The sequence below is a fragment of the Peromyscus eremicus genome, chromosome 7 (assembly GCF_949786415.1).
Source record: "Peromyscus eremicus chromosome 7, PerEre_H2_v1, whole genome shotgun sequence".
Classification (NCBI taxonomy): Eukaryota; Metazoa; Chordata; class Mammalia; order Rodentia; family Cricetidae; genus Peromyscus; species Peromyscus eremicus.
In genome coordinates this window covers 107,736,735-107,759,665 of record NC_081422.1, presented here as the reverse complement: position 1 = coordinate 107,759,665, position 22,931 = coordinate 107,736,735, and the positions used below count along the sequence as shown (strand labels likewise).

General features: G+C 46.6%; 1 protein-coding gene across 1 annotated transcript in view; it reads left to right on the top strand.

Moving 5' to 3' along the window:
* Nucleotides 1–22,931, top strand: part of Fbxl2 (F-box and leucine rich repeat protein 2) — a 50,263-nt gene that overhangs the window by 11,808 nt on the left and 15,524 nt on the right. The window contains exons 4-6 of the mRNA XM_059269099.1: nucleotides 9,533–9,587; nucleotides 9,796–9,870; nucleotides 15,389–15,483. Coding sequence (XP_059125082.1) covers nucleotides 9,533–9,587; nucleotides 9,796–9,870; nucleotides 15,389–15,483 — 225 coding nt within the window. The remainder of the gene's footprint in view (nucleotides 1–9,532; nucleotides 9,588–9,795; nucleotides 9,871–15,388; nucleotides 15,484–22,931) is intronic.

Genomic DNA, 22,931 nt, shown 5'->3' with positions numbered 1-22,931 from the left:
TCTTTAAATACAAAGCTTCAAGTCACCTTTTAATTTTCCACGAGGGGCTAGAGAGGGCTCAGCAGTCGACAGCATTTGCTGCCCTTGCAGAGGTCTTGGGTTCAGTTTCCAGTGCCCCCATGGGCAGCTCACAAACACCTGCCACTCCAGCTCCAAACACCGCCTTCTGGCCTCATGTACACTCTCGTAAAATACATAAATCCTTACTTTTTCGTGTTTTTCCATTCCCATTTCTGCTTTTCCTGCCCTTTGCATGCTGCTCACACACAGGAAAGTCTTACGACCTGTAAGATAGTCTGGTGTCTGTCTTTATCATTTTCTCTCCAAATCCTCTTCATTTCTCTATTTTGGCCTTTTTTATGTTATTTTTTTCTCCTTTTAGCCAGACTTAGTAGCACTTTGGCCTTTAATCACAGTACTTGTGAGGTAGAGAAAGGTAAATCTCTGTGAGTTCAAAGACCAGCCTGGTCTACATAGTGAGACCCTGTCTCAAAAAAAAAAAAAATATGTATATATATACACACACACACACATACATACATACATACATACATATATACATACATATATACATATACACCTTCTTTTGACTCAAGATAATCTTAATTTTTCTTTTGAGTATTTTTTTTTTAAAGATTTATTTATTATGTATACAGTATTCTGCCTGCGTACCAGAAGAGGGCACCAGATCTCATTACAGATGGTTGTGAGCCACCATGTGGTTGCTGGGAATTGAACTCAGGACCCCTGGAAGAGCAACCAGTGCTCTTAACCTCTGAGCCATCTCTCCAGCCCCCTCTTTTGAGTATTTTAAAAAATTGTATTTACTATTGTGTATGGTATGTGGTGTGTGTGTGTTCCATAGTGTACCTGTGGAGGTCAGAGGACAAATCCTAGTTTTTTTCTTTCCACCTTTACATCAGCATGTGGAGATAGTCACAGAAACACTGAACCACTTTCAAGGGACGTGAAGGTGGGATTTGAGTTCTAAAGAGAATTATAGACAAAGATCATGGGATATTTAAAGCATCCATGGCTGGAGTTGTTTTTCAGAATGGATCACAGGCGTGGGTCCTCAAACTGTGGAAGGACACCAGTTATCACACACGATCAGGAAGATAAATTCATACCTAAATAGTTATAATGAAATGACAGAACATCAAACACAAGCCTTATTACAGTTTGTTTTTATTTTAAAATATTTATGTATGCGTGTATACGTCTGTGCATGTGTGCTCCAGAAGAGGCTTCCAGATCTCTGAGAGCTGGAACTACAAGTGGCTGTGTGCTGTCTGATGTGGGTGCTGGGACCTGAACTCAGATCTTCTGGGAGAGCAGCCAGTGCTTTTAACCACTGAGCCATCTCTCCAGCTTTTATTTCTTGTGTGTGAATGTGTGTGGGTTGGGGATGTGTCCTAGTATGCATGTGGTAGCCAGAGGCTCTCCTAGTTAAGTTACTATTGCTGTGCTGAAACACCATGACCCAAAGCAACATGGATAGGAAAGGGTGTATTCCACATCACAGTTCATCATCAAAAGCAGTGAGGACAGGAACTCAAGCAGGACAGGAACCTGGCAGCAGGAGCTGATGCAGAGGCCATGGAGGGTACTGCTTAAATGGCTTGTTCATCATGGTTTGCTCAGGTGTTGTTCGAGTCTTAGATGGTCTTTTTTTTTTTTTTTTTTTTTTGGTTTTTCGAGACAGGGTTTCTCTGTGTAGCTTTGCGCCTCGCCTGGAACTCACTTGGTAGCCCAGGCTGGCCTCGAACTCACAGAGATCCGCCTGGCTCTGCCTCCCGAGTGCTGGGATTAAAGGCGTGCGCCACCACTGCCCGGCAGATGGTCTTTTAATAAAAAAACCCAGAGCTGGATATCAGAGTGAAAGCTGAAAGATCAGAGAAGCAGAGCAAGCCACAGCCAACCTCACCTCGCCAGCGCCTCAGCCGATCCGGTTTCCTCAGACTGAAAGCCTCTGAGTCCTCACCCGAAAGTCTCAGCTGAACTGCTTTAGTTCCTGTTTCCTCATGCCTTATATAACTTTCTCCGCCCAACCATGTCACTTCCTGGGATCAAAGGCGTGTGTGCTTCCCAGTACTGGGATTAAAGGTATGTGCCACCACTACCTGGCTCTGTTTCCAGTGTGGCCTTGAACTCACAGAGATCCAGGCAGATCTCTGTCTCCCTAGTGATAGGATTAAAGGTGTGTGCCACCACTGCCTGACCTCTATGTCTAATCTAGTGGCTGACTTTGTCCACTGATCCTCGTGCAAGTTTATTAGGGTACATAATATATCACCACATTACAATATATCATCACCACACTCAGGTTCACCAGCACAGGGATGGCTCCACCCATAATGGGCTGGGCCCTCCCACATCAATCATTAATTAAGAAAGTGCACTGTAGGATTGCTTTATTTTTTTATTTTATGTGTATGGTGGTTTTGCCTGCATGTATGTCTATGAACCACATGCATGCAGGGCATTAGATTCCCCCTGTGACTGGAGTTACAGATGGTTGTTAGCCATCATGTAGGTACTGGGAATTGAACCCAGGTGCTCTTAACCCCAGAACCAATCCTCCAACCCCCCTCCCTTCCCCCCCCCCCCCAGGCATTTTCTTAATTAAGGTTTCCTCCTCTAGGGGTGTTGGTGGTGCATGCCTTTAATTCCAGCACTCGGGAGACAGAGGAAGGCAGATCTCTGAGTTCAAGGCCAGCCTGGCCTACAGAGCTAGTTCTAGGACAGCCAGAGCTACACAGAGAAACCCTATCTTGAAGGGGGGAAAAAAGGTTCCCTCCTCTCAAATGACTTTCCTTTGTATCAAGTTGACAAAAAACTCCAGCAGAGAGGATGGCCAGTGGAAGTTGGTTCTGGGGATGAAACCCAGAACTTTGGGCATGCAGCTGAGCCATCTCAAAAGCCCAAGGTGTCCTAACAAACCTGTAAAATGAGCCCAATTCCTAGCGACAGCCGTAAGTAACTACGCAGGTCTCTGGACAGCACTGATAAAAAGGAGAGAGCGGACGATTACTCCATGTGCCCAAGGGAAGAGAAACCTGGAACTCACTGTCTGCCTGAGCTCAGTTACTCTAAAATGAAGATGCAGTAGTGATAATGAAGTTGTAATTGGTGTAGCCAGTTGGCAGTTCTTAAAAAAGAAACACAAAATAATCGCACAGTGGGAATTCCACTCTTGGGTAGGCTATATCCCTGTGTATCCCAGCAGCCCGAGTGACTGGGTCCTGCACTGTGTTTTTCCTCTACATGCAGAGAAAGTTGAATCTACAAATGAGCACAGTAAATAACAGTAACTAGCAGAAAAACAAATAACAATACTCAGTAATACAAATGCCATGAACTCAAGCCGGGTGTGATGGCACACGCATTCATCCAGCACTTACAAGGCAGAGGCAGGTGAGTCTCTGTGAGCTTTAAGGCCAGCTTAGTCTACATAGTGAGACTTTGTCTCCAAAGAAAACAAAAAATTACACAAACTTAAAATTGCTTATTTCTGGAATTTTTTTCATTTAAAATTTGGGATCACAGTTTGCCATCCCAAAATTGAAGCTGCAAAAAAGCCAAAATACATGATCAAACTATTAAAAATGTCAACAATTACGTGTACACAAATATTCATAGCAGAATTATTCACAAGAACCAAAATGAAGAACTCCAGATGTCCATCAACAGATAACTGAACAAACAAATCGTGATATAAACACACAAAGAGGTATTCAGCCAGAAGTACTTGTGTGTGCCAGTGTGGGTGAGTGTGAGTATGCCAGTGTGGGTGAGTGTGAAGAGCACACTAAGGAAGCCGCGCCCCGAAGGTCAGTTAGTCCATTCACCTGGAGATCAGGGAAAGATCCTCACAGCCAGGCACATCCATGTTGGCCAGCTGGGGTGGGGGTGGGGGGTGGCATTTCACCTGGGTGATGGAACTGTTTCCAAACCAATAGATGCTCAGTTATGCCATTAGTGTACAGGAGTCAATGCTCTCCTTCTGCTATGTGGGTTCCAAGAATCAAACTCGGGTCATCAGGCTTGGTGGTGAACGCCCTTATCCACTGTGCAGCCTCACTGGGCCTCACTGAGTTTTATAGAAACTAAACCAGCCATGGCTTAGAGGCCCAAATGCAACAAATTCTTTGTCCTAAAATTTCTCCCCATTCATTTCTCCTGAAACACTGTGGGGGGAGGGGTTGAGCTGTCTGCAGTGCCTGGGCCTTTGGATTCTTGCAATCATGCAATTCAGAGGAGTTTACAGACTTATAAGGAAACTGCAGCTAACCCTCTTCTGTTTCACTCACAACAGTTAAAAATCCAGAGTCCGGCTCAGCCGCTCGCAGGTGATCTGAGTAGGGTTAGCTGCACTTGAGGACCAGAGTGAGCAGATGCTAAACCTCCAGAGGAAAGGCCAGTGCTCTCTGGGAAATAAGCCAAGATAAAATGCTACATTCTCCACTGGACCTGCAGTGAGACAAGCAAATCAGAAAAACCATGACCCACAGGAAGAGAAAACAAATCAGTGAGTTCTCTTCTCTCTCGGTGCCCTGGCTACTGAGCTCTGTAGCTGAGCTCTGTACAGCAGGGTTAAGATAAGGGAAAGAATTCACAGGAAAAGCTATATGCAAGGGAAGATGAACTGTCTCAGGAGACAACGAAACCTCTGGGGGGGAAGTAACAGTCATAGTGGCGTGGGGGTGGGGTTGGGAGGTGGAGGGCTGGAGAGATGACTGACCCAGAGTGCAGCCTGCTGTTACAGAGGATCCAGGTTCAGTTCCTGGCACCCACATTATTGGGTCTGGGAGTCGCACAAATATTGAGAACGAGGCCACCAAAATTAGATGAGCAGAGGTAACTTTATTCCATTGCTGCCGGGTACCAGAACTTCTAGCTAGTTAGGGCCACAGGCAAGTCAGGTTCTGACACTGTGACTCCGAGCAGAGGACGTAGGTCCTTTTTAAAGCAAAAGCCACAAGTAGGGAGGTGAGGGGTGATAATAAGAAAATAATTTTTACAATTTAAGGTCAACTCTTGGATGACAGTACATTCCGGGAATTTACAACTTGTGATAACGTATTACAATTAGTAGTACAATTTGTGATGACAAGGTGTTTGAACAAGTTTAACGGGGTTTGTAAAAGCATGTTCACACATGTCTGTGGTTATCTTAACACAGCTCTTGACACAGCTGGGGTTTTGTCCTAATTTTTAACCAATTGTTCCTCTTGTATGGGACAAGGGTCATGGAACAGAGGAAGCAGTGTAGGCAGCTAATGTCTTTGAATTATTGTGGACGCTACACACATGGAGTTGCTCACGACTGCCTATAACCCAGCTCCAGAGGAGCTGACACCTCTGGCCTCCAAGAGCACCTGTCCTCACATGCACATACCCACAGAGCTACACACACACACACACACACACACACACACACACACACACACACAAATTAAAAATTAATAACTCTTCGAGAATAGTGGTGGCGCATGCCTTTAATCCCAGCTCTCAGGAAGCAGAGACACTCGGATCTCTGAGTTCGAGGCCAGCCTGGTCTATAGATCAGTTCTAGGACAGTAAGTGCTACATAGAGAAACCCTGTAAAAATAAAAATGAGTACAAAGATGAAGTGATCTAACATACATTCAGTTGGAGGTCCAGCTAAGAAGAGAAGGAATGGTCATACGTATGTTGGACAGAATAATGGCCCCGAAGGTTTCACACCTGGCTACAGACATCAGGTCAGAGAGCAGTGGATTCCACGTGGGCACACATGGTGGCCATCATATTGAGGCACGGTTAATTACTGACGAACAGTAAAGAAAAGTCAAGTCATCTTGAAAGATGACTGAAGCTGGTGTGGCCATGGGTGACCCCAGTGCTTGGGAGGCTGAGGGTCAGGGTCATGGGCTCCGTGCCAGCCTGGGCTCCATAGCAAATCTCTGCTGCAAAAACACAGGAAACCTAAACCAGAGCTGAACAGTGGACCTGTGCATGTGCAGGAGCAGTGATTGAGATGCGCCCAGTTGGTTCTTATGAGCAATGATTCAAAAGATGTTTAAAGTGCAGAAAGAAAATTCTCCTGTCCCCAAATTACACAGCCCGTTAGTTACCTTTAGAAAATGAAAGCCTGGAGCCCAGCATGGTGGTGACGCACACCTTTAATCCCAGCACTTGGGAGACAGAGGCAGGTGGAGCTCTGTGAGTTCAAGGCCAGCCTGGGCTACAGAGTGAGTTCCAGGACAGCCAGGGCTATGTAGAGAGATCCTGTCTCAAAAAACAAACAAGTGAAAGCAAAAAAAACCCACAAAACAAAAAGCCTGGGCTGGTGAGATGGCTCAGCAGGTCGAGGTGCTTGCTAGGCAGGCCTGGCGTCCCTGGGACCCATGCTGGGCTAGAAGGAGAGAGCCAGCTCCACAAAGTTGTTCTCTGTCTTTTGCCTGTGGTCTGCAGCTCATCCACACCCACACACCATACACAAAATAATAATTTTTAAAAATTAAAAATTAGCCAAAAAAGTCATCAAAGCCTGGGCTGGTGAGACGGCACAGCAGGAGCAGTAGTTGTGCAGACTTGGTGACCTGATTCAACGCCGGAAGCCTTCGTGCATGGAGAACTGACTCCAGGCTTGTCCTCCCCCCTCCACACTGGGCGTGGCTTGTGTGCCTGCTTGTGGAAATGAAATTGCATTCATTTTAAAGGTGTGTGGGGAAAATGATGTAAATACCTTGGGCGATGCGCTTTTCCATTCGGTGACCGTAAAATGGAGTAATCGGCACAAGAGGAGGCACATGTATTCTGACCCACTTGGTTCCTGTCTGTTTCAGTCTACAAAGGTCTTGCTTCATTAGACTAGATTTCTCCATACAGCATGCTCACTAAGAGAAAACTTCTCCACACAGTGGACAGTCAAGTCCCAAGGAAGAAATCGCTGTCAGACTTTCCCAGGCAGGGCACGCGTGGTCGTGGGCTCTTGGGCCAGCTGGACTGCTTTGGTTCAGACTGCAGCTGCAGCCTTTCCATCCCCCGTGGCTTGATCAAGTCACTTTGTCTCTGAAGTGGACATGACAATAATCCTCCTCCTCCTCCTCACAGTGTGGCTGTGACAAGTGACTACCATGGAGCCTGTGGGTGTCCACGGGGCACAGTCAATGGCTGTCTTTATAACCAGAGTGTGGTGTTGTTCCTGGGGGATGGTAGATTGTGTCATTTGCCACGTGGATTGTCCTTGGGGAGACTCAAGGAGACCTTAACTCTTTTCATCTCTGTCATACACGTTTGCACTGGGCCCCAGCATGATGTGTGTAGGGGTAGTTTGTGGGGCCCCTGTGGGCTAGCAACATGGCTATTGGACAGGAGGGCCTGTGGAGTGAGTAAAATAAATTCCCATAGAGGTCACGTAGGTGTGCAGATCCCCAACATAAGCGTATGAATCTATGTCAGCACACATTTCAGCCACGGGCATTTTCTGTACTTAGCTCTGTTAAGACCAGTGCAGCCTTGAGGCTTCTCTCCCGTGTGTTCACGGAGTCACTGGTGGAGAGCAACAGCTGCCACCTCTAGTCCCCTGGTATTGCGTGGGTCGGGCCACCATGCTAGTGTGCAGTACTGGGGTACTCTAGGGCTCTGTCGTCCATCCCTGAGTCCACAGAATCTTAACTCAACACTGGTTAACTTTGAAGACTTTGGGGACCTCTTGGTGTACATTTACCATCTTACCTTGTCCTCTTCCTCACATTTCCATAGCTTCTTTTTACCCAGCCAGCATTGTGCCCGCCCTCAGCGCCTCCCCAGCATTGAAGTGCACACACAGTGTGTCCACTCCGCTGTCATCAGCACCCAGTGTCACAGGGACCCCCTCAGGCCCTGCCACACCCATGGCCACCTTCCTCTAAAGCCCTCACAGACATCACCAGGCTTCCATCTGTCCTCTGCCCCCCTTCCCCTTCTTTCTCATCTCCCGTGGCTCCTTGGCATCTGCCTTGGGAAAAGCGCTTAAAGACTATGAGAACTCTTTGCCGTGTGAACAGATATGTCCAGCCAAATGGGTTTTCTCATCAAGCCTTTTGAACCGCATTATTTGAGGCTCCAGTATCTGAACTAGGAGTTGGCGTTGCGCATTAGGAACATTAGAAGGACGGGATTTAGTCACCCTGGCCCAGCACCTGGGAAACTGGAATGCTGGTCTTCAAGGAGAGTGAAGTAGGGTCCATTCCCACCTCCGTTCTCAGAGCAGGAGAAAGAGAAGCTCAGTGACTTCTGGTTAGAGAGACTCTGTATGACCGGGACTAAAGCAGAATAGGAGCAGACAGAGATTTACAATGGCCATGGGAAATGAGTGTGCATCACTGTGTGGGAAATTAGTGTGCATCAGTGTGTGTGAAATTAGTGTGCATCAGTGTGTGGGAAATTAGTGTGCATCAGTGTGTGGGAAATTAGTGTGCATCAGTGTGTGGGAAACTAGTGTGCATCAGTGTGTGGGAAACAAGTGTGCATCAGTGTGTGAAATTAGTGTGCATCAGTGTGTGAAATTAGTGTGCATCAGTGTGTGTGAAATTAGTGTGCATCAGTGTGTGGTAAATTAGTGTACATCAGTGTGTGGGAAATTAGTGTGCATCAGTGTGTGGGGAATTAGTGTGCATCACTGTGTGTGAAATTAGTGTGAGGTAAACTAGTGTGCATCAGTGTGTGGGAAATAAGTGTGCATCAGTGTGTGGGAAATTAGTGTGTGGGAAACAAGTGTGCATCAGTGTGTGGGAAATAAGTGTGCATCAGTGTGTGGGAAATTAGTGTGTGGGAAACAAGTGTGCATCAGTGTGTGGGAAATTAGTGTGCATCAGTGTGTGAGAAATTAGTGTGTATCAGTGTGTGGGAAATTAGTGTGTGGGAAACTAGTGTGTATCAGTGTGTGAGAAATCAGTGTGGGAAATAAGTGTACATCAGTGTATGTGAAATTAGTGTGCATTAGTGTGTGGGAAACTAGTGTACATCAGTGTGTGGGAAACAAGTGTGCATCAGTGTGTGGGAAACTAGTGTGTGGGAAATAAGTGTACATCAGTGTGTGGGAAATTAGTGTGTATCAGTGTGTGGGAAATAACTGTGCATCAGTGTGTGGGAAACTAGTGTACATCAGTGTGTGGGAAATTAGTGTGCATCAGTGTGTGGGAAACTAGTGTGTGGGAAATAAGTGTACATCAGTGTGTGTGAAATTAGTGTGCATCAGTGTGTGGGAAACTAGTGTGCATCAGTGTGTGGGAAACTAGTGTGTATCAGTGTGGGGGAAATCAGTGTGTGGGAAATAAGTGTACATCAGTGTGTGTGAAATTAGTGTGCATTAGTGTGTGGGAAATAAGTGTACATTAGTGTGTGGGAAATAAGTGTGCATTAGTGTGTTGTCAGCTGAGTGGGTTGCCAGCCGGAGGCTCTTGAAAATTCTGCGTGTCCAGGTGATGCCTTAGATTATGTCTTTCAAGTTCTAATTGTCCTGAGGTGTTGACACCCTCTCATCTTCTCTCTCTCTCTCTAGAATATTCTCCTTCTTGGATATAGTAACTCTTTGCCGATGTGCACAGATTTCCAAGGTAGAGTATTGCCTGGTTGTTAGTATCAATGAGAGCTTGGTTCAAACTAAACATTACAATTAAATGTTGTCTTATTAAAATAACAGTATTATAATTCCATATTTTATTTTAACTTGACGTACACCATGAATAAAAGTTTGGAAATACAAAACATCCTCAGCAGATGCGTCTCTCTCACCCCACCCTCCTCTCTTGCCTCCCCTCCCAGGCATGGAACATCTTAGCCCTGGATGGAAGCAACTGGCAAAGAATAGATCTTTTTAACTTTCAAACAGATGTAGAGGTAAGTTAGTTCACCTAAATTATTTTTGTATTTGTTTGTTGTGTGTGTATGTGTGTGCACATGTATTTGCCAAGGGAGGTCAGAGGACAACCTGCAGGAGTTGGTTCTCAGGTTCCCAGGATCAGATTCAGGCCTTCAGGCTTGATAACAGGCACCATTACCTCTACTCAGACATCGCTCTGGTCCCATTGATGGCAGTGTTTTTTGAGCCAGGGTCTCTCCATTTTGCAAATAGCTACAGCAAATGGGCAGAGCACTTCCCTCTTACTGTTCACGTTGGAGCTCTTCATTCCTCATTCTTTGGTGGGTGAGTACAGAGGAGACAAGGACCAAAGGATCCATGTGTCCCTCTGGAAAGGGAAGTATAACTGAAAGCTTTTCTCTGTCCCACCCGGTCCCACAGCCACTTATAAAATAATCACTTAGAGGCTTAATACTAATTACAAACTGTTTGGCCTATTCTCAGGCTTATTACTAACTAGCTCTTAAAACTTAAATTAGGGGCTGGAGAGATGGCTCAGAGGTTAAGAGCACTGACTGGTTCTTCCAGAGGTCCTGAGTTCAATTCCCAGCACCCACATGGTGGCTCACAACCATTTGTAATGAGATCTGGTGCCCTCTTGTGGCCGGCAGTCATACATATAGACAGAACACTGTATACATAATAAATAAATCTTAAAAAAAAAAAAAAATTAATTCTTTTCTATTAATCTGTGTTTTGCCATGTGTCTCGTGGCTTTACCTGTGTTCTAATACATCTTGCTCCTCTGGTGGCTGGATGGTGTCTCAGCTCTGCCCTTCTTTCTCCCTGTATTCTGTTCAGCTTTCCCGCCTAGCTATATTCTGCCTTGCCGTAGGCCAAAGCAGCTTTATTTGTCAACCAATAAAAGCAACACATATGTGCAGCATACAGAAGGACATCCCACATCAGAGAAGCCCTAGTCCCTGCAGATAACACACAGCAGTAGTTCCTGACTGTCCACACAGTTCTGAGCATGCCTCGTGTGTTAATGCAGTTTGTCCATCCTCTCAGTACCAGACTGCAGAGGGGCTGCAGAGATGGTTCAGTGGTTAAGAGCACTTGCTGCTCCCGCAAAGGACCTGGGTTTGATTCCCAATATCACATGGCAGCTTACAACTATCTGGAACTCCAGTTCTAGGCAATCTGATGCCCTCTTGTGGCCTCTGAGGGCTCCTACACTCACATTGTGCACATAAACTCACATAGACAAACACATACATATAAATCGATAAATAAACTAATTTAAAAAAAGAAACTGAAGAAACTGAGGAACAAATAGGTTGAGTCTAGGTACCTACCTAGGGAAGTGGGTTACACACCTGCGGGTTGGTAGAAAGGGTGAATAAAGTATTCAGATGGCAGGAGCTTATGGAGTCTTCCAGTGCCATTCTTTCTGAATGTACATGCTTCTCTGAGGTGAGGTGTTGTACGAATCCTAATTGGTCTTATAATAAAAACCCAGAGCCAGATATTGGGGGTAAATGCTGAAAGATCAGAGGAAATAAGCCACGGCTACTTCTCACCTCACCAACTTCTCAGCCAAAAGGAGAAGATCCTGTCTCCACAAATCCTCAGACTGAATACCTCTGAGTTCTCAGCGAAAGGCAGCCCAAACTCCTGTCTCCTCCCACCTTATATTCCTTTCTCCACCCAGCCATATCACTTCCTGTCTCAACCTTCCTAGTGCTGGGATTAAAGGCATGTGACTCCCAAGTACTGGGATTAAAGGTGTGAGCCAGCCGGGCAGTGGAGGCAGAGGCAGGTGGATCTTTGTGAGTTCGAGGCCAGCCTGGCCTACAGAGCGAGATCCAGGAAAGGCGCAAAGCTACACAGAGAAACCCTGTCTCAAAAAAAAAAAAGTGTGAGCCATCACTGCCTGGCTCTGTTTCTCTTTTAGACTGTATTAATCTCATATAGTCCAGGGTGGCCTGAACTCACAGAGATCTGTCTGCCTCTGCCTCCTGAGTGCTAGGATTAAAGGTGTGTGTCACCACTGCCAGGCCTCTATAGCTAACTCTGTGACTGGCTCTGCCATCTGATCTTCAGACAAGATTTGTTAGAGCATATACAAAATATCACCATATTTCTCCTTTTTTTGGTCTAAAATAAAAAAGGTTATAACTAATGTAAGAAAAATTATATACAGTAAGTATAATAACTATGTATAATATATACAGTCAAGAATTACATTAACAATGTCCAGTCCATTTACAATTGACCAATTCAGAGAAAATACTCCATTATTTATTCTATTTTGCTGAGTCCAAAGTGTTGTACCTAATTCTCTTTGTATCTAACTTGTATTACCAATGGAAACTATCTTTTGATGTCTTTAAAACTTACATACTTTTACACCTCTTCAGTGAGTTTCTTTTCTGAATTTGTTAACAAGGAAAACTATAACTATCTAGTCTTCAACTCCATCAGAGACCTGAGAAGGAAATATTACCTGAGTGAACAGGAAGTGTGAACAAGTGACTTCCAAAAAATATGAGAAATGACAGAAACAGCTGGCTGCCTGGACAGTCACCCAGGGTTCCTCTGTAACATTGGGGCATCCATCTTCAGCCTACAGGCCTAGCATATCTGACAGACTCATCTGTGAAGCAGGATTTTCTAAAGGGCTGTCCTACTTTGTCTTGGCAAAGTTGGGCAGTCCTTTCTTTTGTGTCCTGCTCATGCATTTGGACAGCATACTGTTAGCAGTCGAGGCAAGAGCATTTTCTTTCCTAGTGGCTAACTTTTGCCACAGGGAAAGGAAATTGCATATGGAGATTTCTTCGATGCCCATCATCTTCTTTGAAGTATATTGGTTCTGCCAGGAACAGACATGTCTCACTGTCATAAAAAGAAGAACCTATGTTATTATAACATCTTAAATGCCACATACAAATAGACTAGATATTATAACTGTAATTCTTGCTTGATAACTGTTTGTTATATGTAATTTTACTGTGTTAAAATGAAAACCTTCCTTTTTGATTAGACAGAAAAGGGGAAGTGCTGGGGGATGGTCTTTCTGTATGCTGTGAATATGTGTTGCTACCATTGGTTAATAAATAAGATGCTTTGGCCTATGGCAAGGCAGCTTAGAGGCAGGTGGGAAATCTAAGCAAGATACAGGAAGGAGAAAGGTGGAGTCTGAGGAGATGTTGAGTGCTGCCTGGGGAGCAAGATGTAATTCAATACAGGTAACACCATGAAGCCACATGTGGCAATGCATAGATGAATAGAAATGGGGTAATTTAAGATTTAAAAGCTAGCTAGCAATAAGCCTGAGCTATAGGCTAAACAGTTTATAATTAATATAGGCCTCTGTGTGTTTATTTGGGACTGAATGACTGCGGGACCAGGCAGGACAGAAACTTTGCCTATAGTGAGGCATTTCCATGCCTCCAGAGACTGGACACATGAGACCAGGCTCAGTGGGTAAAGGCACTTGCTACCAAGCCTGACTATCTGAGATCAGTTCTGGGGCCCCTTGTGGTGGAAAGAGAGAATAGACTCTTGCAAACTGGCCTCTGACCTCCACACTTGTGCCATGGTACTTTTACATGTATATACAGAAATAAATAAAATTTTAAAATAAAAAAGAAATTGTCCATTCCTCATCAATTTTTGTAGTTACGAATGGAACCCACCTATAGCTGAGGCACTAATGACAGTTGATAGTTGTTAGGAGAGGGAGGAGTCACTTTTCTTTAAGGATATAGCCCCTGAGCCAGGCGGTGGTGGCGCACGCCTTTAATCCCAGCACTCAGAAGGCAGAGGCAGGTGGATCTCTGTGAGTTCGAGGCCAGCCTGGTCTACAGAGTGAGTTCCAGAACAGCCAGGACTACACAGTGAAACCCTGTCTCGAAAAACAAACAACAAAACAAAAGAATATAGCCCCTGGTAAAGTGATTATGCTCCAGTAGAGTGGCACACACTGAGAAGGTGTGGGTAGCACAACTCGGGTCTGATGAGTGAAAAAACCAAAACAACCCACAAGGTTGGGTGCATAAGGAAGGGGTGGATCTGTGCGGATCTGAGGGGCTTGAATGTGAGGAAAACAGATAGTACAAGATTCTCAAAGATCTAACCAAAAAATGAGAAGAAACCAGGTGATATGTTAAAGTCATAACTTTGGGTTTTAAAAGCCTATGTAAGCCTCCCCAGAACCTCTCATCCTAAGCATGCCTGTGGTGTGCTATGTCAGGCAGGTAACAAGGGCTTTTGAATAAACATTGAATTAGCAAAGGACTTGCTATTTTTCCCCCTCTTAGAAACAGTGGTGCATAATTATCGCCATGTACATAACTTTTTTTATTCTGGTACAAGAACTGTTGTTCCAGTGAACAAAGGAATGAAGTCTTGCAGTGGAGAGAGCAGCCAGAAGCTGCTGTGGGTTCTGCTGTTAGCTGCTTAGAGTTTAGATTTCCAAGTCCTAATCCTCTTTCCCCTTTGGTAGCAAAGATTTATTTTACAATTGTCTTGGATTTTGCTTAAAAATGATAAACTCCTGTTAGAGAGATGGCTCAGGGGTTAAGAGCACTTGCTGCTTTTCTTTTTTTATGTTTACATTAATTTTTCTTTATTCTTGAATTTCATACACGTAGACAGTGAAACACTCACTTCCGCCCTGTATTTCCCCCGTGCAACTCCCCCCAAGCCCTCCCAACCAAGTGAGCTTACTGATTTATTTGTTTAGTTAGTTGACATTCCACTGCAGCCTCCCCTCCCTCCCCTCCCCTCCCCTCCCCTCCCCTCCCCTCCCCTCCCCTCCCCTCCCCACAGCCCACACCTCCTCTGTATTCACTCAGAAAGGGAGGCTTCCTGTGGACATCCCCTAGCTGCCTTTCTGGAGGACCCCAGTTCTCTTCACAGACACATGCTGGGTGACTTACCAGCTCCTACAAGCTGCATCTCCAGGGGATCCAGCACCCTCTCCTGGCCTTTGTGGGTACTCACATACACATACGCATAAATAAAAATAAAATATTAAAAAGCTCAGGTAATCCTCAAGAAAATATAATGAATACTACCAGTGTGGACGGTCAGACTTGCAGTCTAGCTGATGGTAGCTGTGTGTGCCAGCCAGCCCTCTGACGATGTTGTGGTTTGTGTCCTAGCAGATCCCTAGTGTTTGCAGGTCTCTGCCAAGATAGCTATACGTAAAACACACACCACATGCACACACACTACACATACATTAAAAAGACTGACTTGCTTTTTAGAGCATTATTTTATTCTCCCAGTGGCTTCCACAGCTACGTTCCAGTGGAACAGCTGGAATAGCCGTGAGTGTGGGAGGGTGCTTTCCAATCCTTTGAAAGGCAGTGAGGTGCTCAGAGAATCCTCACTGTGCTGATGGAAGACAGTTGAGGATGGACTCCAGACCATCGGGCACGTCTCTTGCTGCATTTGGAAAACTTCATTTACAGTTCAGCTTATTCTGTTATTAAATATTAATAACAGCATGAAAAAGTGACCGTTTCCCACCTTTCTCCATTTAAGGGCCGAGTAGTGGAAAACATCTCCAAGAGGTGTGGTGGCTTCCTTAGAAAACTCAGCTTGCGCGGCTGCATCGGCGTTGGGGACTCTTCCTTGAAGTGAGTGACAGCCACCACAGCTGATGGGTGACATCAGCAAAAGCAAAGCAAACGTAGTCTATGCTTTTCTTCCATTAAGTCCTTTCTGTGATAATTTGCATAACGAGAGCTCTGCATTTAGAATAACTGACACCCCACTGTCCTGAGGGGAGCAGCCTGGGGACGGATGGCTTCCCCTGCCTGCCGTGAGCTCTTTCTCCTGGATGCCGGTGGGCCAGTTAGGAGTGGATGTGCCAGAAGTGCCCGCCGTCCAATAGCTGGCAGACGGGCAGCGCCCGTGACTCCTGGCTTACTCTCCGCTGTCCCTTCTCTACCCTCTCATCTTCTAGTTTCTTAGAAGACTTCACTCACACACAAATGAACTCTTTCAGAAATGGAGTTTTGCTTACTCATGATGGGACGGATTTATTACATTACTTTGTTGTGGTGATCAGTAGCGCCTTACAATACACGCATAGTCCCTTCCTCCTAGGCAGCCATGCTTTGTTGGAGGAAGAAAGGGTTTATTTGGCTTGCAGGTTACAGTCCGTCATCAAGGGAAACCGAGGCAAGAACTCAAGGCAAGATCTTGAAGCAGAGGCCGTGGAGGAACACTGCTTACAGCCCAGGCCCTCCTGCTAAGGGATTGTGCCGCCCACAGTGGGCCGGGCCCTCCGACATCACTTAGCAGTTAAGCAAAGGTCTCACAGCCTGGCCGCGGGTCAGTCTGATTGAAGCAGTTCTGGAGCTGAGGTAACCTCTTCCCAGGTGACTCCAGGTTTATACGTAGTTGACACAGGAGGCTGACTACAACATCGGCTTGATGGGAAGCATTTTTACCCTACATCGTCTCTCCAGCCCATGAAGGATTCTTTTCAAGACAGGGTCTCTTGATTAGCTCTGGCTGCCCTGAAACTTGCTATGTAGACCAGGATGGCCTTGAACTCACAGAGATCCACACCACACTCAGCCTTCATGAGGGTTTTTTTTTTTTTTTTTTTTTTTTAAAGTACGAATATAGTAGAACGTAGAGGAGGATCTATTGGGTTAAAGAAGGAAGGGCAGATGAAGGTCCTGTGCTTGAGCTACCACAGTGAAAAATGCTGTCGTGAAACTGTCACTGTGTACAGGGTAGGTATACTGCTATATTACAGACTAGTTCAAGCTGGGCGTGGTGGCACAGCCTTTAATCCCAGCACTCGAGGCAGAGGCAGGCGGATCTCTGTGAGTTCAAGGCCAGCCTGGTCTACAGAGCCAGTTCCAGGACAGCCAAGGCTACACAGAGAAACTCTGTCTCAGGGTTTCTGAGAAAGGAAAAAAAAAAAAAAAAAAAAGGCTTGTTCAGATCTTTAAGCCCAGAGTTGCTACTTGAGAAGCTTTGTGCATCAGTGGAATGGACTAAGTCTAGCTTAATAGGAAACAGGAATTTACTAATAGGCCTGGTGTAGCTTATAATGCAAGACATAACTCTAATAGTTGTCCCATTGAAAACACCAAAATAAATGTGCAAATGTGGATTGCTGGTGGCGACTATGAAAGAAGTGCCATTTTATTGTTTATTTTTAGAGTCTCATAATATAGCCCTGGCTGGCCTAGAACTCTCTGTGTAGCCCAGGCTGGCCTGGAGCTCACAGAGACCCGCCTGCCTCTGCCTCCTGAGTGCTGGGTTAAAGGTGTGCGCCACCACACCCGGTAGGAAGCACCGTTGAGAGGCCAAGAACATTTAGTAGTTTGTCCTGAGTTTGAAACCCAGCCTCCTTAGTGATTACTTAGATGCTGTGCATCGGAGGGAGACTCTGTTCCAGTGAGTGGCTCCTGCCGCTCAGCACAGTTGCCCTGGATTCATTCATTCATTCATTCATCTTGCTGGAGATATCATTTGTTCCTTTTCCTGCCCAGCAGTAATCCATGCCGTAGATGTACAGGTGCTTTGGGATGTCAGGCTCACCCTCTGCTGAACTTGTCTTCAGGGGCTGGGGAGATGGCTCAGAGCTTGAGAACACCAGCTGCTCTTGTAGAGTTCCCGGAACCCATACCCAGTAGCTCAGAACCTGCTGTAACTCCAGCTCCAGGGGATCCAGCGCCCTCACATGGCACACACAGAGACACATACATATTCATAAAAGTAACCTCTTACAATTGCAGTTAATACACTAGCCTCACTGAACTTCAAAGCTTAGCTTGGCCTTAGGTGTGTTTGGAACACTTGCTGTGAGCACAGAGCTGAGCAAAAGCGTCTGATACAAAGCCTGTCTCATGATGTAGTTGTGAGTGTCTTATGTACTTTATCAAGCTTCTGCATCCGAACACAACACAGTTTATGGAATGGTTTCACTGTTCATTCTTGTTACCATGTTTCCAGCCAGGAGCTGCCCCCCCCAGTGTGACTCAGGTGTTAGTGAGCAGTGCCCCCCCCCCCCGTGTGACTCAGGTGTTAGTGAGCAGTGCCCCCCCAGTGTGACTCAGGTGTTAGTGAGCTGTGCCCCCCATGTGACTCAGGTGTTAGTGAGCTCTGCCCCCCCCCCCCAGTGTCTGACTCAGGTGTTAGTGATCTGTGCCCCCCCCAGTGTGACTCAGGTGTTAGTGAGCTGTGCCCCCCCCCCAGTGTCTGACTCAGGTGTTAGTGATCTGTGCCCCCCCAGTGTGACTCAGGTGTTAGTGAGCAGTGCCCCCCCCAGTGTGACTCAGGTGTTAGTGAGCTGTGCCCCCCCCGAGTGTGACTCAGGTGTTAGTGAGCAGTGCCCCCCCCCCAGTGTCTGACTCAGGTGTTAGTGAGCAGTGCCCCCGCAGTGTGACTCAGGTGTTAGTGATCTGTGCCCCCCCAGTGTCTGACTCAGGTGTTAGTGAGCAGTGCTCCCCCCCCCAGTGTCTAAATGCAAGCATTAGTGAACATTGTGCCCCATCCTCTAGTCTAACTGCAGGTGTTAGTAGCTGTGGTCATTGTGACCAGAATGCCTGACAGGAACAACGTAGGGAAAGTTTATCTCGGCTCCCAGTTTCAGAAGGGTTAGTCTGTGCTGTCTCCCTGTGCACACTGAGAATGTGTGGCAGAGGCTGTTGTTGGTTAACAGGAAGTAGAAAGCAAGGCAGCAAAGAGCCAGGGAGAGAGAGCTCCAGGAACTCACTCCCAGCAACCTGCTTCATCTAGCTAGGTCCCTCTCCTCAAAATTCCACAGCTTCCTCAAGTAGCACTAGAAAGACCATGCTCCACTAATGAGCTCGTGGGAACAGGGCGGATTCAGACCTTAGCAGTGCGGAGCAACAATGGAGGGAAGCTAAAACTCACACTGTGATTTCTACTAACTACTGGTCACTGTCAGACGATCATTAAAAGTCCTAAATCCAACCACTTGCTACCCAGAGACTCTGCTGCAGTGGGGAGTCCTGTGCAGTGACTGTCAGTCAGGGGTCTGGTGCAGTGGGGAGTCCTGTGCAGTGACTGTCAGTCAGGGATCTGGTGCAGTGGGGAGTCCTGTGCAGTGACTGTCAGTCAGGGATCTGGTGCAGTTCCTGTGCAGTGACTGTCAGTCAGGGATCTGGTGCAGTGGGGAGTCCTGTGCAGTGACTGTCAGTCAGGGATCTGGTGCAGTGGGGAGTCCTGTGCAGTGACTGTCAGTCAGGGATCTGGTGCAGTGGGGAGTCCTGTGCAGTGACTGTCAGGGATCTGGTGCAGTGGGGAGTCCTGTGCAGTGACTGTCAGTCAGGGATCTGGTGCAGTGGGGAGTCCTGTGCAGTGACTGTCAGTCAGGGATCTGGTGCAGTGGGGAGTCCTGTGCAGTGACTGTCAGTCAGGAGATCTGGTGCAGTGGGGAGTCCTGTGCAGTGACTGTCAGTCAGGGATCTGCTGCAGTGGGGAGTCCTGTGCAGTGACTGTCAGTCAGGGATCTGGTGCAGTGGGGAGTCCTGTGCAGTGACTGTCAGTCAGGGATCTGCTGCAGTGACATCAGGCTTGGCAACAAGCATTACTACCTGACGATCCATCTCAGTGTCCCCCAGCCCCCAGCCCTCAGCTTAAACTTTTAAGACGCTTCCAGTCTATTTCACAAGCAGAATGTACTATTCTAAGTTCCCACGGCGGCCTGTGACTCTACAGTTCTTGCATGTTCCTGACAACCTTTAGTGTGGCGTGATCTTTTCACTTTGGCTCTCGTGGTACACAGTGGCATCTTGTGGTTGTCCTACAGTTCCCTGGTCCTGATGCTGCTGGATGTCTTCCTATGCTGACTCACTGTCCATGGATCTTGGGGAAATGTCTGTCTAGGTCATGTGCCCGTTTTTCTCATAGGTTGTTTTTCTTTTCTTTTCTTTTCTTTTCTTTCTTTCTTTCTTTCTTTCTTTCTTTCTTTCTTTCTTTCTTTCTTTCTTTCTTTCTTTCCTTTCTTTCTTTCTTTCTTTTTGAGACAGGGTTTCTCTGTGTAACAATCCTGGCTGCCCTGGAACACTCTCTATAGGCCAGGCTGTCCTCAAACTCACAGAGATCCCCTGCCTCTGCCTCCCAGTGCTGGGATTAAAGGTGTGAACCACCACTGCCCGCTGTTTTTGAGAATTAAGACATTTTTGGATACCAGTGCTTGTCCAAGTACTTTTGCAAATGCATTCTCCCAGTCTCTAACTGCCTGTCTGAAGGGAAGTTCCTTTACAGATTTATTTAATTTTTAAATTTTGTGTTTGTGTGTGGGCCTTCATTGATATATGTGCACCTTGTATATACTCGTGTCTGCAGAGGCCAGGAGAGGGCATTGGCCTCTGGAACTGGAGTTATGGACAGTTGACAGCCACCATGTAGGTGCTGGGAACCGAACTTGGATCCTCTGAAGAGTAGCATGACTAACTGCTCAGCCATCCCTCGCCACTGAAGTGGTTTTTTTTTTTTTTTTTTTTTTTTTTTTTTTTTTTTTTAAGATTTATTTATTTATTATGTATACAATGTTCTGCCTGCATGTATATCTGCAGGCCAGAAGAGGGCACCAGATCTCATTACAGATGGTTGTGAGCCACCATGTGGTTGCTGGGAATTGAACTCAGGACCTCTGGAAGAGCAGTCAGTGCTCTTAACCTCTGAGCCATCTCTCCAGCCCCCTGAAGTGAAGTTTTTAATGGAAGACATTTCGCCATCTTCTTGCTTGTAGAACACAAGAACTTGCTGCCTCAGCCAGCGTCACAAATGCACGGACCTGTGCTTTTCTTCTAGAAGTCCTTAAGATTGGTTTGTTTTTGTTATGTGTATGTTTTGTTGCCACCATGACGGTGCACCATGTGTGTTCGGTGCCCACTGGGGCCAGAAGAGGGCGCCAAATCTCCAACTGGAGTTGTAAGTTGCCATGTGGGTGCCGGGAACTGAATGCAGGTCCTCTGCAAAATAATACGAGAAATCCACGGAGTCTGCTTAGGGCAAAGGAATTTATTAGGGGAGAAAAACTCACTGTACAGAACAGAATTTGTCGCAGGTTCTGAAATGCTGGGCACAGTCTCTGCTGTCTCAGTCAGTCCCACATCCAAGTCCATGAGGGAGCGAAGAGAGATGCCTCTCAGGTCTTAAGGGTGGCTGAGAGACCATGCCCCAGGGGCATGTACTAAAGGTCATAGGCGCTACTCACTACAGCAAAAGCAGCCCGTGTTCCTGACTGCGGGGCCCTCTACAACTCCAGCACCCCTTAGAAGTTTTCTGACTTAAACATAGATCCATTTGGAGTATTGGAGGGGCAGTTGTTGGTGACTGAACCCAGGGTCACTCATGCCGGACTCTCCCACGGAGCCCTGCCCCGACCAGCACTGGTTTTCTGTGTAGCACAGGGTCACACTCGGGTTGGGTTCTGCCGTAGGCTTGCTGCTGTTGTGGTGTGATCTGTGTCTCACTGTCCGTCACACTTGGTAAACACAGTTGGCCCTGGCCACACCAGGCAAACGCTGGACCCCTAGCACGTACTCTGCCCTTACTCTTGGTGGACTCTCCGATCTGTTTTCTACCTACCACATGTAATTTGTTGTTAATCAGTCCATCAGTCCATTTGCATCACAGTCATGTTTAACATGTCTTCCTCTCAAATGAACAAAACCCTCTCATGTGTCCATGAAATGTCTTCACTTGGAACTGTACTCCGCAGCATTCTGGGTAAAGCAAACCTTTCAGTGTCCTGGCCTGCTGCTGTCTTTGCTGTCGGGCTTGGATAGGATGGAGAGATCTCTGTTCCTTGTAGATCTAGTTTCCTCGCTGTTGAAAGCACACAGGGGTTTGCTCGGTGTTGGGCAGGCATCATGAATTCTACCTTCTTGAGTATGGAGCAGTTTTTGTTCCTATAAATGCTCTATCCAGTTTAAGTCTGGGATGCAGCTGCATTGTTTTAACTGTTCTTTTTGGGGTCATATCCTTTGTTAGGCTTGGGGCAGGTAGGATGAAGAATGGCAGTGTGCTCACGTAGCGTGTTTGAGGCCCATGATCCCCAGCACCATGAAAATCAGTCCATTAATTAATTAAAGACTTGAAAATGTTTTGTGTGTACAAGTGTTTGTATGCACATATGTATGTGCACCACATGTACATAGTACCTGTAGAGGCCATAAGAGGACCCTGGATTCCCTGTTACTGGAGTTATAGATGTTGTTTGCAGCCTTGTGGATGCTGGGACTCAAACTCAGGTCCTCTGCAAGAGCAGCAAGTGCTCTTGTCCACTGGTCATCTCTTCAGCCTCCCATTAATTAATTAAAGTAAAAGGTCGGGCAGAGTGGCATTTCATTTAGGCTACTTCCACATTCCTGAAGCTCGACTCTTCTCACTACCCAATCCCAGAAACAATGACATATTTTTAAGTTTCGAAGGTAGAAGTAGCCTCTGTACCCACCAAGGGACCTTGGTGATCTTTCAGTCCCATCCTTCTAGCTGATTCTGTCCCCAGCCTTAGGTAGTTCTTCAGATGCAAATGTCAGGGCCACACATGGCAGCTGCTGGCATTCTGTTCCACTCACACTCCTTGACATCGTGGACTTGTTGGATTTTATCCAGTTTAGTTCCCCATCCCTATACTTGGCAGGGATGACAAAGTGAGCAGTTGACACACTCATGGCCATGAAACAGCCAGGACTCGGTCCTCTGAGACCGAAGTTGTATCTGAGGAAGAAGCAGGTTGCCTGAGAGCACCCTGGCAAGGAGTGGGAGTGTGTGTGGTTCTCTGCTTCTGTCCTTACTGTCAGCCACGGGGTCCTTGTCAGTAAACATGGGTCTGGTACTAAAGATACTGACAGTGGTCAGAGTGCCCCCAGGGCACGGTACAGGAAGGAGTTCACCCCTTGCTGTCAACTGACTTTTCCAGTGAGAAATTTCAGGCCTCCCATCTCAGATGATCTCAAAGATGGGGCCGGAGGAGGGTTAACTGCCAGGTAGCTTGGGCCTTCGTTTCTCAAAGTGTGGTGCCAGGCTAGTAGCACGCAGTGCCTGAGAGCGTCCCAGGTTATTGAGCTCCTTATGTGCCAGG